The sequence below is a fragment of the Eretmochelys imbricata genome, chromosome 1 (genome assembly GCF_965152235.1).
Source record: "Eretmochelys imbricata isolate rEreImb1 chromosome 1, rEreImb1.hap1, whole genome shotgun sequence".
Classification (NCBI taxonomy): Eukaryota; Metazoa; Chordata; order Testudines; family Cheloniidae; genus Eretmochelys; species Eretmochelys imbricata.
The window spans coordinates 12792723-12812459 of record NC_135572.1 but is presented as its reverse complement, the minus strand read 5'-3'; the positions used below and the strand labels follow the sequence as shown (position 1 = coordinate 12812459).

The 19737-nt window shown below is 52.1% G+C and overlaps 1 protein-coding gene across 1 annotated transcript; it reads right to left on the bottom strand.

Annotated features, from left to right (window-relative positions):
• Positions 1-680: 680 nt before the first annotated feature.
• Positions 681-7328, bottom strand: NEU3 (neuraminidase 3). The gene is given in 4 exon segments (XM_077841733.1): positions 681-2807; positions 2810-3649; positions 6032-6262; positions 7208-7328. Coding segments are annotated over 3 exon segments (1137 nt in total). The 5' UTR covers positions 6236-6262; positions 7208-7328; the 3' UTR covers positions 681-2714.
• Positions 7329-19737: the final 12409 nt, after the last annotated feature.

Here is a 19737-nt window from a genome sequence, read left to right as displayed (position 1 = left end):
AAAAATTATTAGGGGACTGGATCACATGAGTTATGAAGAGAGGCTGAGGGAACTGGGATTGTTTAGTCTACGGAAGAGAAGAATGAGGGGGGATTTGATAGCTGCTTTTAACTACCTGAAAGGGTGGATCCAAAGAGGATGGATCTAGACTATTCTCAGTGGTGGCAGATGACAGGACAAGGAGTAATGGTCTCAAGTTGCAGTGGGGGAGGTTTAGGTTGGATATTAGGAAAAACTTTTTCACTAGGAGGATGGTGAAACACTGGAATCGGTTCCCTAGGGAGGTGGTGGAATCTCCTTCCATAGAAGTTTTTAAGGTCAGGCTTGACAAAGCCCTGGCTGGGATGATTTGGTCCTGCTCTGAGCAGGGGGTTGGACTAGATGGCCTCCAGAGGTCCCTTCCAACTCTGTTATTCTATGATTCTATGAAAAACTGCTCAGCAAGTCACCTATCTCCAGCACCCAGACACCCAGTTCCCAATGGGATCCAAACCCCAAATAAATCTGTTTTACTCTGTATAAAGCTTATGCAGGGTAAACTCATAAATTGTCCGCCTTCTATATCACTGATCGAGAGATATGCACAGCTGTTTGCTTTCCCAGGTATTAATCACTTACTCTGGGTTTACTAATAAATAAAAGTGATTTTATTAAGTATAAAAAGTAGGATTTAAGTGGTTCCAAGTAATAACAGACAGAACAAAGTAAGTCACCAAGCAAAATGAAACAAAACACACAAGTATAAACCTAATACATTAAGAAACTGATTACAGGTAATATCTCACCCTCAGAGATATTCCAATAATCTTCTTTCACAGACTAGACTCCTTCCTAGTCTGGGCTCAATCCTTTCCCCTGGTACAGTCCTTGTCAGTTCCAGCAGACATCTTTGGCCTTGGCTCCACTTACAGATGTACAGCGCTGTGAGTTAAACCCGCCTTCGTACAGCTGAGTAGGGAAAGTGCTGCAGCCTGTCCACACTGTCAGCTGCCAGCACACTATCGTGGCCACATTTGCAGCGGCAATGGGAGCGGTGCGTTATGGGCAGCTATCCCAGCATTCAAGTGGCTGCAACGTGCTTTTCCAATGGGGGCGGGGTGGAGTGTGACAGGGAGCGTGGCGGGAGAGAGAGTGGATGTTTGGGGGGCTGAGAGAGTGTCAGCGTGCTGCCTTGTAAGTACAGACCCTCTCCTCCCTCCCCCGCTCGCTCTCACTCACCGAAAGCAAACGGCAGCTGTTTCTTTTTTTCTCATAGACGAGATAAGCAGCTGCTCAGGGTCCCCAACCCCCCTCCCCGCCTCTCTCTTCAAGTAAACATTGGCTGTCGGCGCTCCAAACGGAGCCCCCTGCCTGCCTCTCACTCATTCAAAGCCAACAGTGGCTGTGTTTGGTTTTTTGATAAGCAGCCCCCGAAACGGAGCTTTGAAACGGCACTTCCGCACCCGGAGTTCACAACAAAACAAGAGAGGATGCTTCAGTTAAAAGGATTATGGGGACTTTCCGGAGGTCAATCTGTGCGTAATAATGTTACTGCCCATTTACACTGGAGCTGGAGCATCTCAGCCAATGCGCAACAGCTGTTAATCCTTTCAGGGAGGTGGAGTACCAGGAGCACTCCAGCCAGGGAGTCAGAGCGCTCTCTGTGCCTTGCCAGTGTGGATGGGGAGTAAGGTAGAGTGCTCTGGGAGGCTTTATTGTGGTATAACGTGCAACTGTAGCCAAAACCTTAGATGGAAAACCGGGGTGTTCTCTGGAAGATCCCTTTGTTCTGTCCCACCCCCTTTTATATCTTTGGCACAAGGCGAGAATCCTTTGTCTTTCTCTGGGTTCTCACCCCTCCTTCTAAATGAAAAAGCACCAGGTTTAAGATGGATTCCAGTATCATTTTTATAGTGGAGACGCTGCACCCCCCCTTACCCATGTCCGCTTTCCCTGCCACCCCTTAGAGCTGAGGCTGGGAGCAGGGCCGTGGCTCTAGGAGCGGGAACATGGACATGGTAAGGAGACTGAAGCTGGGGCCACAGCTGGGGGTGGGGGCAGAGCCCCAGGCTCAGGGCCAGGAGAGGACCCCGCATGTGGGGCCGGGAGCAGAGCCCTGAGGCTGACAGCCGGGACCCTGGGCACAGGGCCAGAAGCCAGGACTCTGGGTGCAGGGCCAGCAGCCGGGACCCCAGGTGCGGGGCCAGAAGCAGAGCCCCACATAAAACCTGGGGTTGCTGCAGCACCCCCCAGACCCCTAGTTCCTGCGCCTATGAGTTGATGTGATTCTAACCAGCTGGGGGCAGTGGTGGACATTAAGAATTTTGATTGGAAGGGCATAAGAATTTTAGCACAGGGCTATGGCACATCAACTCTGACAAAACAGTTGTCATAACTCCACAGAAATTATTACACTCATTCCACGGGCCATAGTTTTCCCACCCATGCCCTAGGAAGTCTCAGGCCCTGAACCAGAGACACCCAAAAGAAGAGGCTGCTTTTGGAAGCCCAGGCCTCATGAGGGTGGGGATCTTCGGGAGGGGTTGCCTCACTTACTCCCCTGGAGGACACTGCTAGTCAGATTTTAGCTTTGGTTCGGGCTCCTGCTCCAAGGAGGGGCAGGAGCCTCTGCTCTTCTGGAGATCATCAAAGCAGAAGAACTGGAGGGCGATCTCCTCACACGCATAACTCACCCCGCACTCAAACAAGCAGCCAAACAAGAGCAGCGCTGGTGCCTACTGTAACATGTCCAGGTCCAAGTAACTACACAGCCCTTTGTACAGGAGCCAGGGGTGTCTCCACTTGGCCTCATTCAATGGGGTATCATTCAACGGTTGAGGTAGATGCTCAGGTTGACCTGCTTGCATTTATCCATCGGGTGGGAGTAAAGCAGCCATGACGTGGTGCTTCTGTGGAGGGCGGAGGCGGCATTCCCACTGTTCAACAGGCAAGTCATCTCGTGGGCTGGGGTGTCTGGCTCTTCCACTCCATCTGCCTCCAGAAGCCCCGGTGTCGGTGTGAAGCTCACTACGCTGTCCTGGCAGCTGTGAGGCGGCTCGCACAGCTTCTTGCATGAGGAGGGGCTCTCGAATGTCAGCCCCTGGTCTGTGCTGAGCGCAGCCGCCCGGCATCGGCGTGGGGTGCGGGCGTTGCAGTACAGGACGGGGTCACAGGCCTGGCCTGCCACCTCGGCCACCTGGCACTCCAACGTCTTCATGCCCTTAATCAGCTTGCCCTTGTGCCAGAACTGCCCGCCGTCATCACGATAAAAGACCAAGGACCGGGGCTGGATCCAGCAGGGCAGCGGCAGGCGGCAGCAGTGAGCAGTAATGTGGTAGACGTAAGCCGGGATCACCAGCCGCCCAGAGCGGAGCTGCACCCCGTGCTCCGGCCCCACCGCAAACGTGGCCCAGTCCTTCAAGTCTTCCCCAATCACCTGCTCCGTCAAGTCCGTTACCGAGCTCCAGGTCTGGCCGGCGTCTCCGCTGCAGACGTAGCACAGCCGGGCGGCGTTCTGCCCAGTGAGGATCTGCCGTTGCTCTGAGATGCGCTGCCTCACGCAGATGAAGAACAGGAAGACAGTCTGACTCTTCTGCTCGTACACCGGACAGGGGTTCATCGTGCGGTGAGCTGGTAACACTGTGCTCATCAAGAGCTCCGTGGGCCCCCACTGCAGCGGGAGAGAGGGGGCAAGAACAGGTAGGTCAGAGGGGTAAGCGAGTGGGGTCCACTCCTCAGTACATCAGGATGACCATTCTGTACTGCCGCCTCAGGACTGGATGGGCCATGGAGCTCACACTTCGCCCCACCGCCAGGGGGAGCTGTTGAGCCCTCAGCACTTCTGAAAACCAAGCAGGTGCCAAAACGGGGCTCTCAGAGCCTCATTTTAGGCTGTTGGTTCTGCCTTCCCCTAAGGGAGCAGGGGCTGGGCTGCAGTAGCTCCCCTGAGGGCTGTGCTGGCTTCTGCTCTAGTGGCTTGGCTCTGCTTGTCCTCTCTACATGGATCCAGGCCTGAAATTAGAGACAAGACACATGCCAATCATTCAGTCACTCCGTGGGACAGGAACTGTTGCAATCCCAGCCAGTTCCCAGGTCTGGCCTCCCTCTCCTGAGCTCTTCTCTTGGACATTTACACTGCATTAGGAATGAGCCTCCCAGCCCAGGTCAGCAGTAGGGTTTCCAGGTGTCTTCCCCCGTCATATTCCTTAGTGGTGCGATCCTGCAAGGTGCTGAGCAGCATCAACTCCCTCCTCACTTCAAAAGGCAGGTAAAGGCCCCCGGCACCTCATCGGAGCGCTCTGCCCCTCACAGAATCTAGCCCTGCCCAGTTGCATCCGATGAAGTGAGCTGTAGCTCATGAAAGCTTATGCTCAAATAAATTGGTTAGTCTCTAAGGTGCCACAAGTACTCCTTTTCTTTTTGTGAATACAGACTAACACGGCTGTTACTCGAAACCTGCCAGTATCATTAGTTACTGGGGGGGGGTGAATAGCCTGGAGAGGGAACGGCAGCACCGCGGGTGTACGGGGAGACTTTGGCAAACCAATAAAGTGCCTGAAACCACTATGGCTTATTGCTAAAAGCAGCGAAGTCAGCAGGCTGTAAATTGGCCATTCAGCACTCTCAGTTTGACGAAGGCAGGGGGTGGGGGAGTTTTGGGTGCCACAGAAAGGGCAGCTTGACCCCGTCCTTCCTGATAAGAATTGTGTTGAAGTGGCTGATACATGCATTTTTGAAGAGCAGGATATGCCCCAGGAATGTCTATTGGGGCCTCAAGGCTGCAAACTCTGGAAAAACCCACACCTGGTTAATCGATAATCAGAAGAAACCTCTTGCTTGACTATTGAAACTGCTTACTTAACAAGTTTTCTTTAAGGGACATGTCATTCTATTACTAATGTAGAAATAAGGGGGAAAAGTTTGAGGTAGTTGGACTTTTTTTTGGACTCTCCCTCTGGATACATCTTGTAGTCCCCACTGGCAGACGGAAGATTTGGCCACCGGAAGCCTGCCGCTGTGCCACTCGAAAGCCACACTCAGCTTTGGTAATTATCAAGGGTTGGGGGTGTTTTACTAAGCTTTTGCGGACGTGTGTTAGTGCTTGAGACTAAATAAAGTTTGGCTTTAAGTGAAAGCACTCTTGTGTTGTCCTTTTTGTGCTAGCCATCTATCAGTCGGACAGCCGTGTCTCCCCTAATTTGTTTCCTGACACCACCTCACACAGAGTAAAAGTTACCAAGAGCTATGGATTGAAAGAACCCCGGGTAACAGAATTTGGAGGACCCAGCAAGGATGTGGTAGAGAGGAAGGAGACGGATGGTACAAACAGTTTGTAGTTTGTCCATTGCAATAGGAGGTAAAAGACGGCGGGGTGGGGTCGCTCCCTACAAGTTCCTGTGTCGCAGTTCGCGAGTTAATTTACGGATACGTTCCATTAATGGGACTCAGAACTCAGGCTGATTGCCTGTTCGAGTTGAGAAATTATGTCCAGAGACAGGGAAACAACTGGAAAGAATGAACAGTTGAACATTATGTTGGGAAACAGCTTGACAGATTTTGTACAAGAGTATGGGGGTAATGGACCCTGGAAGCCTGGTGCCTTCACTGGCCCTGGAGCCTTCCTGCAGCTCCACAAGCAATGGGATATCTGGGTTAATGCAGGAAGGTGGGGAGGTCCGAATGGTAGGGCAAAGAAAAGGGCTGCTTTGCTGGGGTTGTGGATGGTTGCGACAACACTGGATCAGGAGATAGATTGGTTAAAAGACCAGGTGCAGGAACTGGAAAGAATCAGAGCGGAAAAGGAAGGTGAAGTAATTAATTTGAAGGCAGAATCTGATGCTCTCAGAGCTATGTCTCTGACACAAGCAGCACAGATTGTAGGAACGCAGAAGCAGGTATGTGACCGTCCACCTTGCACAGAGTAAAAGTTACCAAGAGCTTTGGGTTGAAAGAACCCCGGGTAACATGGGAAGCGCTAATGCTGAGACACCTTGGGCTGAGAGCGGCAGCAAGCAAGGGGGGGTCTTCAGGGAAACAACGCACAAGGAATTACCTCGACCGAAGTCCCTGTCTTCCGACTTCGTCTCAGCACCAGGTACTCAGCGTCCTCGTCCCTGGCAGAGGAGCGCTTCTCCGTGAACGCCAGGAGCGTGTCTGTGAGGATATACAGCAGTGCGGGGACCCGACAGGTGACCCCACTCTGCGGATCCTGGTGGAAGAGAGTCACCTTCCCAGAGCTCATCGAAGCCTTGATCATGATGTCTCGACGTACCAGATACCTCAGCTGGGAGAGAAAAGGCATCAAGGGGGTTAAACCAATGCTAGCTCTGGAGCTTCTCTCAGCTGCAGAGCTGCACCCACCTGCTCAGACAGGAAACATTATTGGGCTCCTCAGACAGAACAAGCAATAAGCCTGAGCCACAGAGGTAGGAGTGCATTAATGGCCTGCTGCAGAGCTCAGCCATACGTGGTTACAGCCCACCTCCAGCTATGCACAACTGTATTTCATTTTCCTTTTGCTGCTATTTCTTTGGCTCCCAACTCCCCAAAATGGACTTTGTTTCCTCCATGCTCTGACGGCGCCCAGAGTTTCCCTCACACTTCAAAGGGAGATGGGGCAGTTTAAGCCCCACCTTGAGGTTTTATAGATAACGTCGGGAGAAATGTGATCACAACATTTTTAATTAAAGTGTCAATGAAAAACTTTGGCCTGTCTTTCAAACCATGCCACAAACAACAGCTCGGAGGGAGGGAGGGCAGAGCCAGGAAGTGAAAGAAACAGAAAGAGAAACCCCAAGGGATCAACCTAGATTAGAAAAGGGACATTTCACCTTCGTTAAAAAAAGAACAAACGCTGGCCACAGCGAAATGTGGACGAAGGCAGGATGGCCCTGTGGTTAAGCCACAAGTCAGGAGATCTGGCTTCTTTCCCCATCCCTGCCATAGACTCACTGCATCAGGCAACCAGCTCAGAGATCAGTGCTGCAAGGGTGCAAGCTTAGCTCCTACTGATTTCAATGAGAGCAGGATCCAGTTCTGATCAGTGAGGGGGGGCTAGGACACTGAGTTAGGGCCAAATTCTGCTCAATTATGCCAAAGTAATTTCTGGCTCTGGGTTTACATGAGCGTGACAGAGATCAGAACCTGGCCCCCACTGCCTCCAAGTGACAAACAGGGGCCTTCCTCCAAGCCCAGACTTTCCCAGCACCAGCCCAGTGCAGTAATTTACCGTCAGCAGGTGCCTGCCCCGCTGGAGGTGATCTCTGCAGTGCTGTCTCCAATGCAGACCGGCTCTGGAGTTCTCCCTCCTGGCCTGTCTTTCTGCTCTTTCCAACGGCGAAGGGGGCAAACTAGACCAAGGAGCCTAGAAACAGCAAGATAAGTGAAAGTAGAAGCTCTAACCCTGGCAGGGATTCAAGCCCTACTGAGTCAAGCCCAGCCCGTCCCCACGCGACTGGTCTATCCCTCCCCTCCCGCAGACACTGCTTGGCCCAAGATTACTACTAAAGAGACGTGCTACAGTGCCCCAACTCCAAAAAAGGCCTCCACACTGCCCCCAGTCATGGTGAGTCCCCCCAACAGACCTGGCCCCCGTGAGCCCTCATTGCACTGAGTCCCCCCCACCCCAAATTGCACCGATTCGGACTTGGAGACAGGGTCCAAATATTCGCAGCAGCGCCGGCATGGAACATACCTGACGTCGGTGCAGGGCCATGGCCTGCGCAGTGTCACGGGCCAGCACAGTGGCCATTTTGGACCCCATGGGCATACCACTAGGCCCAGGGTGCCCAGTCCAAGGCCTCATGCTTAGTGGCGTCTGAGCCTAGGGTGCTGAAGGCAGCAGCCAGTCGCCCCACCCCTAAGGGTGCAGAGGATTCGGCGGTTGCACCACCTCCTCTGGAACCCAGCCCAGTTCCTGAGCCAGACCCTGGAGTGGCTGGCATGGAGCTAGAGGTGGGGCAGGAGGTCCCCGAGGACAAAGTGGGTCTGGCGGACCCAGTTCCTCCACCCTCTTTGTCCTTGGGGACCTCCTGCCCCACCTCTAGCTCCGTGCCAGCCACTCCAGGGTCTGGCTCAGGAACTGGGATGGGTTCCAGATGAGGCGGTGGCAGGCACCTCCGTCTTGGGACCGCCCCCTATAGATAGCCGTGCCCACCAGGAACTCCTGCGCAGGGTGGCACGGAATATGAACCTGCAGGCTGAGGAGGTGATAGAGCTGAAGGACCCTATGGTGGACATCCTGGCGTCAGAAGGACCATCTAGGGTCCCTCTACCCCTCATAAAAACTATACAAGCCAGTGCAAAGACCATTTGGAAGACCCCAGCCTCCATCCCTCCCACCGCTAAGGGTGTGGAGAGGAAGTACTTCGTGCCCTCCAAGGGGTTTGACTACCTGTTCACACACCCACAGCCTTGCTCGTTGGTAGTGTTGGCAGTAAAGGAGAGGGAGAGGAGAGGCAGGGTCAGCAAGCTCCAGCGCCTAAATCTAACGACGCCAAGTGCCTGGATTTATTCGAACACAAAGTTTACTCCATGGGAGGTTTGCAATTCAGGATTGCCAACCAACAGGCAATCCTGAGCAGGTACCTTTAACTCCTAGAACTCAATGCTGAAGTTTAGGGAGCTGGTACCAGCAGAGTCCAGGGAGGAGTTTGGGGCAGTTGTCGAGGAGGGCAATGTTAGGTCAAGGAATAAAATATGGAAAGGCTGCAGGGAACTCCCCAACAAAAATATAGGCCCACAGTCCTTTACTGCGAGCTCCAGTATCTATCACCTGTTGGTAGCCAAGCTAGTCCTCCTTAGGTAACCTCCCTTCCCCTTCCTCTGCTGGAATGAGGCAAGTGGAATCAGGTGTATATAAACCAAACACATTGTGTTTATTTTGGGGAAACTGAGGAACATAAATGGGAACGGGAAAAATGCATAAAACAATAACAGAAACTTATTCTATCGGTACAGTAACTCAGAACATCTGTGGCCTGAAGCCAAGACCCAAACTAGACACCCGTGGAGTACAAAAGGTAAGTAAACATACAATGTCACCCTTCTGATGGTTGCTCAGGACTTCGATCCTTTGGCTTGTACAGAGCCTCAGGAGAGGAACTCTGAGGAGATCCCTTGATGACTCGTCCTTCTCACTGGCTCCAGATGACATGGCGGCAGGCTCACGAGATGACAGCTGGGTGTTCACAGGCGAATGACAATGGTGGACGTTAACTGCTGCAGATGGTAAGTAATAGCTGGAGATGGCACTTGTCCAGAGTTTTGATCACCTGTGGAAGCAAACCCGCGTGCACCTGCCACTTGAACTGAGGTAACTGCCGCTCTTATATAGACTATATAGCACAAAATCCCTTAGGGCAGGGGTCTCAAACTCAATTTACTTTACGGCCAGTGCCAGTCCTCAAATCCTTCCAGTGGGCCAATAATGTCACTCATGTCACCCAGAACCTGCTCCCCAAAACTCTGCCCCCCAAAAAACTCCACTCCCCACCTGCCTAAGGCTCTGGGAAGGAGTTTGGGTAGGGGAGGAGGTCTGGGGTAGGGGATTGGGGTGCAGGCTCTGGGAGGGAGTTTGGGTGCAGAAGGAGTGAGAGGTTGGGCTCTGGGAGGGAGTTTGGGTGGGGGAGAGAGTCTGGGGTCCAGGCTCTGGGATGGAGTTTGGGTGCTGGGTGCAGGCTCTGGGCTGGGGCGTGCAGGAGGAGGGGGTGGGGTTGCAGATTCTGGGAGGGAGTTTGGGGGCTGGGGTGTGTGGGGAGGGGGTGCAGGCTCTGGGAGGGAGTTTGGGGGTAGGAGGGGGTGTGTGGGAAGGGGGTGCAGGCTCTGGGAGGGAGTTTGGGGGCTGGGGTGTGTGGGGAGGGTGTGAAGGCTCTGGGAGGGAGTTTGGGGGCAGGAGGGGGTATGTGTGGAGGGGATGGGGGTCCAGGCTCTGGGAGGGGTTCAGGGGGTGTGGCGCTTACCTGGGGCTCCAAGATGGGGCGGGCCGGGGGGCCTCTGTGCACTGCTGCCCCCAGGCACCGACCCCGCAGCTTCCCATGGGCCGCAGGGGCACTTGGGGTGGGGGCAGCGCACGGAGGCACAGCCCGACCCCACCGCGGGGCCGCAGGAAGGGGCCAGCAGACACGTGGAGCGAGCTGGCAGACGCCACTCAGCTCCGCTGCGCTGCCGGGACCCCGGGCCATTGTAAATCACCTGGGGTGTGTGTGGGGGGAGCACCCGGGGGTGGCAGGTGAGGCCAAGGGAGAGACCCGGCCCCAAAACTCCTGGAGTCCTGCGGGCCACACGGGGGAGGTTCGTGGGCCGCAGATGGCCCGTGGCCACGAGTTTGAGACCCCTGCATTGGGAAACCCCATAGAATCCGCGGGAAAATCCAGTTAAAACTGGAACTTGTTTACTACTTGGACCACTGCTGACCGTTGGAAAGGGCGGGAAAACACTCCAACTGCACAACCCTCCTGATCACATGACCAAGTCCTCCATTTTAGATAACAAAATGGGTTTCATACAAACATCATAAATCATAATACCAATAACCTTACAAACACAGCTTTAGGAATTTGCCCCTAACAGCAAGGCAGTGCCATGGACCTCTTTACAGGCCACACTGGATGCTGCGGACTCAGCAGCCTGCACCTTGTCCTCAGGGATAGCTATGCGGCGTACTTCCTGGCTGCAGGCCTCGGGGCTCTCGCCCAAGGTTCAGCAAACTATGCAAGACCTACCCTTTGACGGGGTGGGTCTGTTTGCCGAGCAGACTGACTCCAGACGGCATAGACTCCAGGGTGACAATGAAACCTTTGGCTATGCACACACCCCGGCAACCCAACAAAAGCCCTTTAAGCCCCAACCGCCACAACAGCACCCGTATCCTCCTCGGCCGAGGCAGGAATTCTACAGGTGCAAGGGTAGGAATGGCAGGTGTAAGCCTTCTCATCCCCCATCTGACAGGTCCAGGGTACGACTAAGCCTTCCTTGGGCTCAAAATAGAGATTTCGAAGGTGCACCTGAGGACGGAGCACCTGTGTCAACACCGGATCCTTCCCTGTGGTTTTTGAACCATCTATCCCACTTCTACCATGCGTAGTCCCAAATAACATCAGACCGCTGTGTTCTTCGCACGGTGGAAATGGGATGTTCTCTCCAATTCGGCTCCTACCGTCCCTGCCACCCCCCTTCCCCAACCCTCTTCAGGGACTCTTCTCATGAACAACTCCTTATCCAGGAGGTGCAGACGCCCCTTGCCATAGGAGTAGTGGAGGAGGTTCCTCAGGAGCTAAGGGGCAAGGGATTCTATTCCCGATACTTCCTAATCCGCAAAGCCAGTGGGGCGGGTGGGCGGCGGTGTCTCAGACCCATTCTAGACCTGCGAGGACTCAACAAGTTCATGGCAAAGTTGAAGTTCCACATGGTCTCCCTCAATACAATTATCCCTTCCCTGAATCCGGGAGATGAGTTCGCTGCCCTCGACATGAAAGACGCGTACTTTCACATAGCGATTCGCCCTGCTCACAGACGCTTCTTGAGGCTCGTGATCTACCGAAAACATTATCAGTTCATGGCTCTTCCCTGCGGCCTGTTGACAGCCCCATGAGTGTTCGCCAAGTGCATGTCAGTGGTAGCAGCCTTCCTCCGAAGGAGGCAGGTGCAGGTATACCCTTACCTAGATGACTGGCTACTCAGGGGGCGCACCAGGGAGCAGGTGGAGTCGCAGGTCAGTCTGGTCACATCCACGTTTGAGAGACTCGGTCTCCTCCTCAACGTGAACATGTCAACCTTGTCACCGACCCACAGAATAGCGTTTATCAGGGCAGTGTTGGACTCGGTCCAGGCAAGAGCATGTCTGCCAGAGTCCCAATTCCAAGCCATGTCATGCGTGATTCGATGCATGAACGAGTACCCGACTATTACAGCGAGGAATTGCCTCAGTCTGCTCGGTCACATGGCCACCTGCACGTATGTGGTCCGGCATGCTAGGCTGAGGCTCAGGCATCTACAGACATGACTTGCTTCGACATGCTGCCTGGGGTGCAACAGCCTGGGCTTAGTGGTCACGGTACCACAGAAGGACCTAGAGTCACTCCAGTGGTGGCTCAATGCTCCGATGGTCTGCGGGGGAGTCCCCTTCAGCAGCCCTCAAGTCTCCTTGTCTCTGGTGACAGACGCGTCAGCTCTAGGTTGGGGCGCACATCTGGGAGATCTCCGATTGCAGGACCTGTGGTCACAGGACAAGCTCTCTCTCCATATCAATATCAAGGAGCTGAGAGCTGTGCATCTTGCATGCCTGGCCTTTCAGCCTCAACTGCAAGGCCAGTATGTGGCAGTCACGACGGACAACACCACTGCAATGTTTTACATCAACAAGCAGGGTGGAACCCGGTCCTTGTCCCTCTGTCAGGAGGCCCTCAGACTGTGGGAATTCTGTATAGTCCACTCCATTCACCTGGAAGCATCATATCTGCCAGGAGTCCAGAACGTACTGGCGGACCACCTCAGCAGGTCCTTTCACAGCCACAAGTGGTCCATCTGGCCGGACGTCATTCACTCCATTTTCCAGAGGTGGGGGTTTCCCCAGGTCGACCTGTTCGCCGCTCGGAGCAACAGGAAGTGTCCAACATTCTTCTCCTTCCAGAAAAGCAGCCTGGGCTCAATCGCGGACACATTCCCGCTACCCTAGGGAGGCTGTCTCCTCTGTGCCTTTCCCCCGATCCCTCTCGTGCACAAGGTCCTGCTCAAGGTCTGCAGAGACGGGGCAGAAATAATTCTGGGGGTACCAGTATGGCCTTGACAACACTGGTACACCAAGCTTCTGGATCTGTCGGTTGATGCCATGGTCATGTTGCCGCTCCTCCCCGACGTTACCACTCAGGACGACGGTCAGCTTCATCGCCCAGACCTACGGCCCCTCCATCTCACGGCCTGGAAGCTTCATGGCTGAAACTCATGAACTTCTGTGCTCACAACAGGTAAGGGAGGTCTTACTCAGCAGCAGAAAGCCCTCCAGGAGGGCCACATATCTGGCAAAGTGGAAGAGGTTCACTTGCTGGTGGGACCAGCGTCATACACCCCCACTTCAGGCACTGTTACCTCTTATTCTGGAGTACCTTCTGCACCTGAAACAGCAAAGCCTGGCAGTATCCATAAAGGTACACCGAGTGGCTATCTCAGCTTTCCACCCCAGAATCACTGGGCACTCTGTCTTCGCCAGCCCCATAGTGGGACAGTTCCTCAAGGGTCTGGAATGGCTACATCCTCAGATTAGACAGCCTGTCCCTGCATGGGACCTTAATTTGGTCTTCTCCAAGTTAATGGGGCCCCCATTCGAACCGCTGATGACTTGCTCCCTTCTCTACCTCTCATGGAAGGTATCCTTCCTAATTGCCATCACATCGGCAAGAAGAGTGTCTGAGTTAAAGGCTCTTACCTCCGACCCACCTCATACAGTTTTCCACAAAGACATGGTGCAGCTCAGACCTCACCCTGCTTTCCTGCCTAAGGTGGTCTCTCATTTCCATACCAGCCAAGACATATTCCTGTCTGTCTTTTATCCAAAGTCGAATGCCGGTATCCGTGAGCAGGGGTTGCACTCCTTGGATGTTCAGCTAGCATTATCCTTCTATTTTGAATGCACTAAGCCATTCAGGAAATCAAACCGGTTGTTCATAGCGGTGGCTGACCGCATGAAAGGACTCCCGGTCTCATCTCAAAGAATATTGTCCTGGATCACGTCCTACATCTGCATGTGCTATGAGCTGGCCAAGACACCAGTCCCGGCAGTTACAACACACTCCATTAAGGGCACAGGCCTCATCGGTGGCATTCCTGGCCCAGGTCCCGAACCAAGAAATCTGCAGGGCAGTGAGTTGGTCCTCAGTGTATTTGTTCACCTCTCATTATGCCATCGTCCAGCAAGCCAGAGATGATGCAGCTTTTGACAGAGCGGTGCGCCAATCAGGAATTCCATAACTCCACCCCACCACCTAGGTAAGGCTCGGGAGTCACCTAATTAGAATTGATATGAGCAATCACTCGAAGAAGAAAAACGGTTACTCACCTCAAATAACTTGTTCTTCGAGATGTGTTGCTCATGTCCATTCCAAACCCACCCGCCTTGCCCTCTGTTGGAGTAACCACAAGAAGGAACCAAGGAGGGGCCGGGTCATCAGGGTCATATATTGAGTGCCGTGGAGGCGCCACTCCAGGGGGCTCCGCAGCCAACCTGACGGGTGCTGCTAGGAGAAAAACTCTCCGACAGCTGTGCACATGGTGCACACACACCTGATTGGAATGGATATGAGCAACACATCTTGAAGAACAACACTTACAAGAAGGTGAGTAACTGTTTTTCCCCTCTATTCGGCACTGGTGAGGCCACATCTGGAGTACTGCGTCCAGTTTTGGGACTACAGAAAGGATGTGGAAAAATTGGAGAGAGTCCAGCGGAGGGCAATGAAAATGATTAGGGGGCTGGGGCACATGACTTATGAGGAGAGGCTGAGGGAACTGGGATTGTTTAGTGTGCAGAAGAGAAGAGTGAGGGGGGATTTGATAGTAGCCTTCAACTACCTGAAGGGGGGTTCCAAAGAGGATGGAGCTCGGCTGTTCTCAGTGGTGGCAGATGACAGGACAAGGAGCAATGGTCTCAAGCTGCAGTGGGGGAGGTCTAGGTTGGATATTAGGAAACACTATTTCACTGGGAGGGTGGTGAAGCACTGGAATGGGTTCCCTAGGGAGATGGTGGACTCTCCATCCTTAGAGGTTTTTAAGTCCCGGCTTGACAAAGCCCTGGCTGGGATGATTTAGTTGATGTTGGTCCTGCTTTGAGCAGGGGGTTGGACTAGATGACCTCCTGAGGTCTCTTCCAACCCTAATCTTCTATGATTCCTTCTGTAACACAGCCCAGCTGTCCTCTGGCTGCTTTGGCTGCTTTTCACCCTTTTTAAAGAGGCTTGCATGAATTCAGGTTGCCAAGCCTCCAGGATTGGCCTGGAGTCTCCAGGAATTAAAGATTAATCTTTAATAAAAGATTATATCATGTGATGAAATCTCCAGGAATACATCCAACCAAAACTGGCAACCCTAATTCAGGGCCTGACTCCGGGTAGGAGCCCTGGTTTATCCACAGAACTAGGAATGGGCAGTGACAGTTCAGGGCTTCTCCTATTCACAACATGCCTAACCGAGGGCCAGAAGCTCATACAGAACCTGCCTCGATGGAAAGGTTATTAATCTGGATAAAACTAAGTCTCTGGCTCTTACCACCAAGCCATCTCCAGCCCCACATTACAAACAGCTCCCTATTAATCTGTCCAGATGGGACATCGAGCAGGTGGCAAGGGTCGAATACTTGGGCAGTGTTACAGCGCTGGAGGATGCTCAAAAGATGTGGGCGCTTGCATAGCAGCAGCAGTTGCCACATTGCGGGCATGGCATCAGACTTGCCACGGAGCTGTGGATCGATGGAAACATGGTCATAGCAACTCTATTGCAGGGCAGTGAAACATGGGTGCTGAGGAAGGCTGAAGAACATTGGATTTGTGTTTTGGAGCCTTTCTCAGTTGCTCCATATTAAGTGGCAGGATAAGACCAGAAATGGGATGCCTGAAGCCGAACCCAGCAGCTGCCTCCCACCTGCACTGGTTCAGTTTTGGAGGCTGTCTCGGTACAGACATATTGTCATGAAAATCAGAAAATTCTACGTGCCTGTGCCCAGGAATGCCGCTACCCAGCCAGCCATCATGTGGGCACCAAAAGCTGCGATGGCACAATAAGATTGCCAGTGGGGCACATAAACTGAATATCCAGCCAGACCACCTTAAGGACCTATCTAAGAGGTTGGTCTGCAAGAAGACCATGTCCCTTTGGGATTTCATAGAATCATAGAAATGTAGGCCTGGAAGAGACCTCGAGAAGTTGTCAAGTCCAGTCACCTGTGCTATACAGGACCAAGTAAACCTAGACCATCCCTGACAGGTGTTTGTCCAACTGGTTTTTAAAAGCTTCCAATGATGGGGACTCCATGCCCTGCTTTGGAAGCCTATTCCAGAGCTCAACTATCCTTATAGATAGGAAGTTTTTCCTAACATCTCATTTAAAATCTTCCTTGCTGCAGATTAAGCCTGTTAATTGTCCTACCTTCAGTGGACATGGAGAACAATGTGATCACTGTCCTTTTTATAAAAGCCCTCAAAGTATTGGAAGACCGTTATCGGGTCCCCCTCAGTCTTCTTTTTTGAAGACTAAACATACCTTGTTTTTTCAACCTTTCGTCACAGATCAGGGTTTCTAAGGCTTTTAACATTTTTGTTGCTCTCCTCTGGACTCTTTCCAATTTGTCCACAGCTTCCTAAATTGTGGTGCCCAGAACTGGACACAGTAGTCCAGCTGGGGCCTCACCAGTGTCAAGTAGAACAGGACAATTACCTCCTGTGTCTTACATACAACACTCCTGTTAAAACACCCCAGAATCAGATCAGCCTTTTTGCAGCTGCATCACATGGACAACTCATTTCAGTTTATGGTCCACTATAACCCCCACATCCTTTTCAGCAGTCCTGCACCAAGACCGTTATTTCCAACTTTGTAGCTGGGCATTTGCTTTTTCCTTCCTAAGTGAAGTACTTTGCACTTTTCTTTATTGAATTGCAACTGGCTGAATTCAGACCAATTCTTCAATTTGTCAAAGACATTTTGAATTTTAAATGTGCCCTCCAAAGTGCTTGCAACACCCTCCCAGCATGGTGTCATCTGAAAATTTTATAAGCACATTCTCTGTTCCATTCATGGGCGACAGGTAGAATAGGCCAAGCCAAGCCACGGCCCTGTGCACCCTACACCCTCTCCTCCAAGCCGGCAGCAGCTTAGCTCCAGCCAGAGGCCAGCAGGTGACTGGGGCTGGCCGGTGACCCAGTTCTGGGGCCAGTGCGCAACCCAATGATAGGGTGGCAGCCGGGTGCTGGGGCCAGCGTTGAGGCCAGCTGGCGGCCCGGGGCTGCTCGGCTGGGGCTCCTTTGGATGTGGGGAGGGGGTGGGCCTCATTGGGTGTGTGGGGGCCCTTGGGGCTCCAGCAGGCAGTAGGGCGGGCTTGGGCAGAAGGGACGGAGTTGCATGGCTAGCGTCCCCAAAGGGGGGGCTCACATGCTGCCCATAAATCCATTATGCAAGACATTAATGAAAATATTGAATAGTACCGGATCCAGGACTGACCCCTGTGGGAACCCACTAGATACACCCTCCCAAACTGACAGCAAACCATTGATAACTACTCTTTGAGTAGTGTCCCTACCTTATAGTAATTTCCTCTAGACCACATTTCCCTACTTTGCTTACGAGAATATCATGCAGCATTGTGTCAAAAGCCTTACTAAAACCAAGGTATATCACATCTATTGCTTCCTCCCATCCACTGGACAGTAACCCTGTCAAAGAAAGAAATTAGGCTGGTTTGGTCTGATCTGCTCTTGACAAATCCATGCTGGCTATTCACCCTGTTATCCTCTAGGTGCTTACAAACTGATTGTTTAGTAATTTGCTCCTGTATCTTTCCAGGAATTGAAGTTAGGCTGACTGTCTATAATTCCCCAGGGCCTTCTTGTTCCCCTTTTTAAAGCTAAGTACTATATTTGCCCTTCTCCATTCTTCTAGGATCTCTCCCGTCTTCCAGGAGTTCTCAAAGATAATTGCTAATGGCTCTCAGATTGCTTCAGCTAGTTCCTTAAGTTCCTTAACTCTAGCATGAATTTTATCAGGCCGTGCCAACTTGAATACATCCAAGTTATCTAAATAGTCTTTAACCTGTTCTTTTCCTATTTTGACTTGCCTTCCTTTCCCCCTGGTTGTTAATATGAATTGTGTTGAGTATCTGGTCATCATTAACCTTTTTAGTGAAGACTGAAGCAAAATAGGCATTAAACACCTCAGCCTTCTTGATGTCATCAGTTATTAGCTGTCCTCCTCCCTTAAGTAGAAGGCCTATCTATCTTTCTCCTAATGTATTTAAAGAACCTCTTCTTATTGCCTTTTACATCCCGTGCTAGGTGTAACTCATTTTGTGCCTTAGCCTTTCTGTGCTGCTTTTTTGTACTCCTCCTTAGAAGTTTGACCTCCCACCTTGTTGAGTTTCAGAGCCTGGGCTCCAGCCCGAGCGGGAATGTCTACACTGCTATTTTTAGACCTGCAGCTAAAGCCCCGTGACCCTGAGTCAGTTGACCTGGGCTTGGAGACTCAGAGCCCCAGGGTTTTCTCTGCAGTGTAGACATATGCTCATTAGCCTGCTACTTCCTTAGGTGATTGACAAGCCTAGGCGGCTGATGACCTGCAGAGAACAGTGTGGCACTGCCAGGCTAATGCTGGCTTGGCAGGGGCTATCACAATGATGGTAAACTGAGTCAGTGGTGAGTGAATTGCAACCATGCTAAGCATGAATGGAGCAAGGTCACTGGGACCCAACAGCAGGAGGGGTAGGGGAAGAGCATTTGTCACTATGTGCTTGGTTTCCAGGGACCGCGCTTAGACAGGGAGCCCCATAACAAGGTCTGAAGTTTGACTTTATATCCCTCTCCGGTAATTCCTATCCCTGTAAAACCCTTTCTGGAAGGAACCAGCTGCAGTAAACAGACCTACAGCTGGAGGCTAGGCTGTATGAGTTGATTTCTCAACTTCATTATTCTGTCCAAAACAGATGGATGTGGTTTCCTGAGAGGTTCCGGAGACACAGAGCCCTCCAACGTACAAGGCATTTAGACGAATGTTGTCACGTTCATGCTCTTCCTCTAGCTGAGCTGCACCTGGCAAGAGGGCACAGTGGGTGTGGGAATGGCTGCTCTCAGGAGTTCCTCACCATCCTCCAATTCTCATTCAATTCAGAGAGCACCCTGAGCAAACACAGCTGCTTCTCATCTACTTCCTCCCCTCAAAAAAATAAGAAGTCAGGGTGGGAGGTTTCAAGAGCACTCAGGCTTGGCCAATCACAGCTCTCATTGAAGGAGGCTGCCATTACTTTAGCCAAGGCCCAGTGCTTGTGAAAATTCCTCCCTTCATGACACTGGTCCCCATAGCAGCCCCCTGCACTGCTAACCTCTCTTCACTCCCCAGAACAGGAACAAGCTGTTCTCCACTACTTCCAGCACATTCCATTGCTTCCCCTTTTATGTATTATTCAACAAAGACGGTGACAAAATTTGTAAATTTTTGCTGTTTTTTGTACAGTGTCTACCACTGTGCACTCCTGATCCTTGACTGGGACCCTGGAGGCAATGCAAATAAGCACAATACAAACAGGTCATGTAATCTCACTTTTTAACATGAAGAAAGCGAAGTTCCTTCCAACCAAATGACATCACAGCGAGGACAACTCGTTTTGAAAGACAAGATGGGCTGTCTTGGCCCATTGCTGTTCTTTAAAGGGTGACAACTTAATTGTTTTGAAATTGAATTTTTTTTTTTCAGTTGGGCAGTTTCTCCCTTGAAGTCTCCAAGAAACAGTGAAATGGACTCCCGAGAAAGTGCTGTCAAATGCACAAACTGAAGGGAGTCAAAGGCCCAGATCCACAAAGGGACTGGGACATCCCCAGACCTTGGCTTGGATGCCTAGGCTATGCATGGGGAGAGTTTCAGCCCTGAGAATGAGACCCACAAAAGCCAGCACCCTAGGTGGGTTGTCTTCTAAACTAACCAATAGTGGACACTGATGAGAGGGGTGTGTCCTAAGTCTCACCCCTCTCAAGAGTTAGGAACCTATGTCCGAGATGGATGGAGGTACCT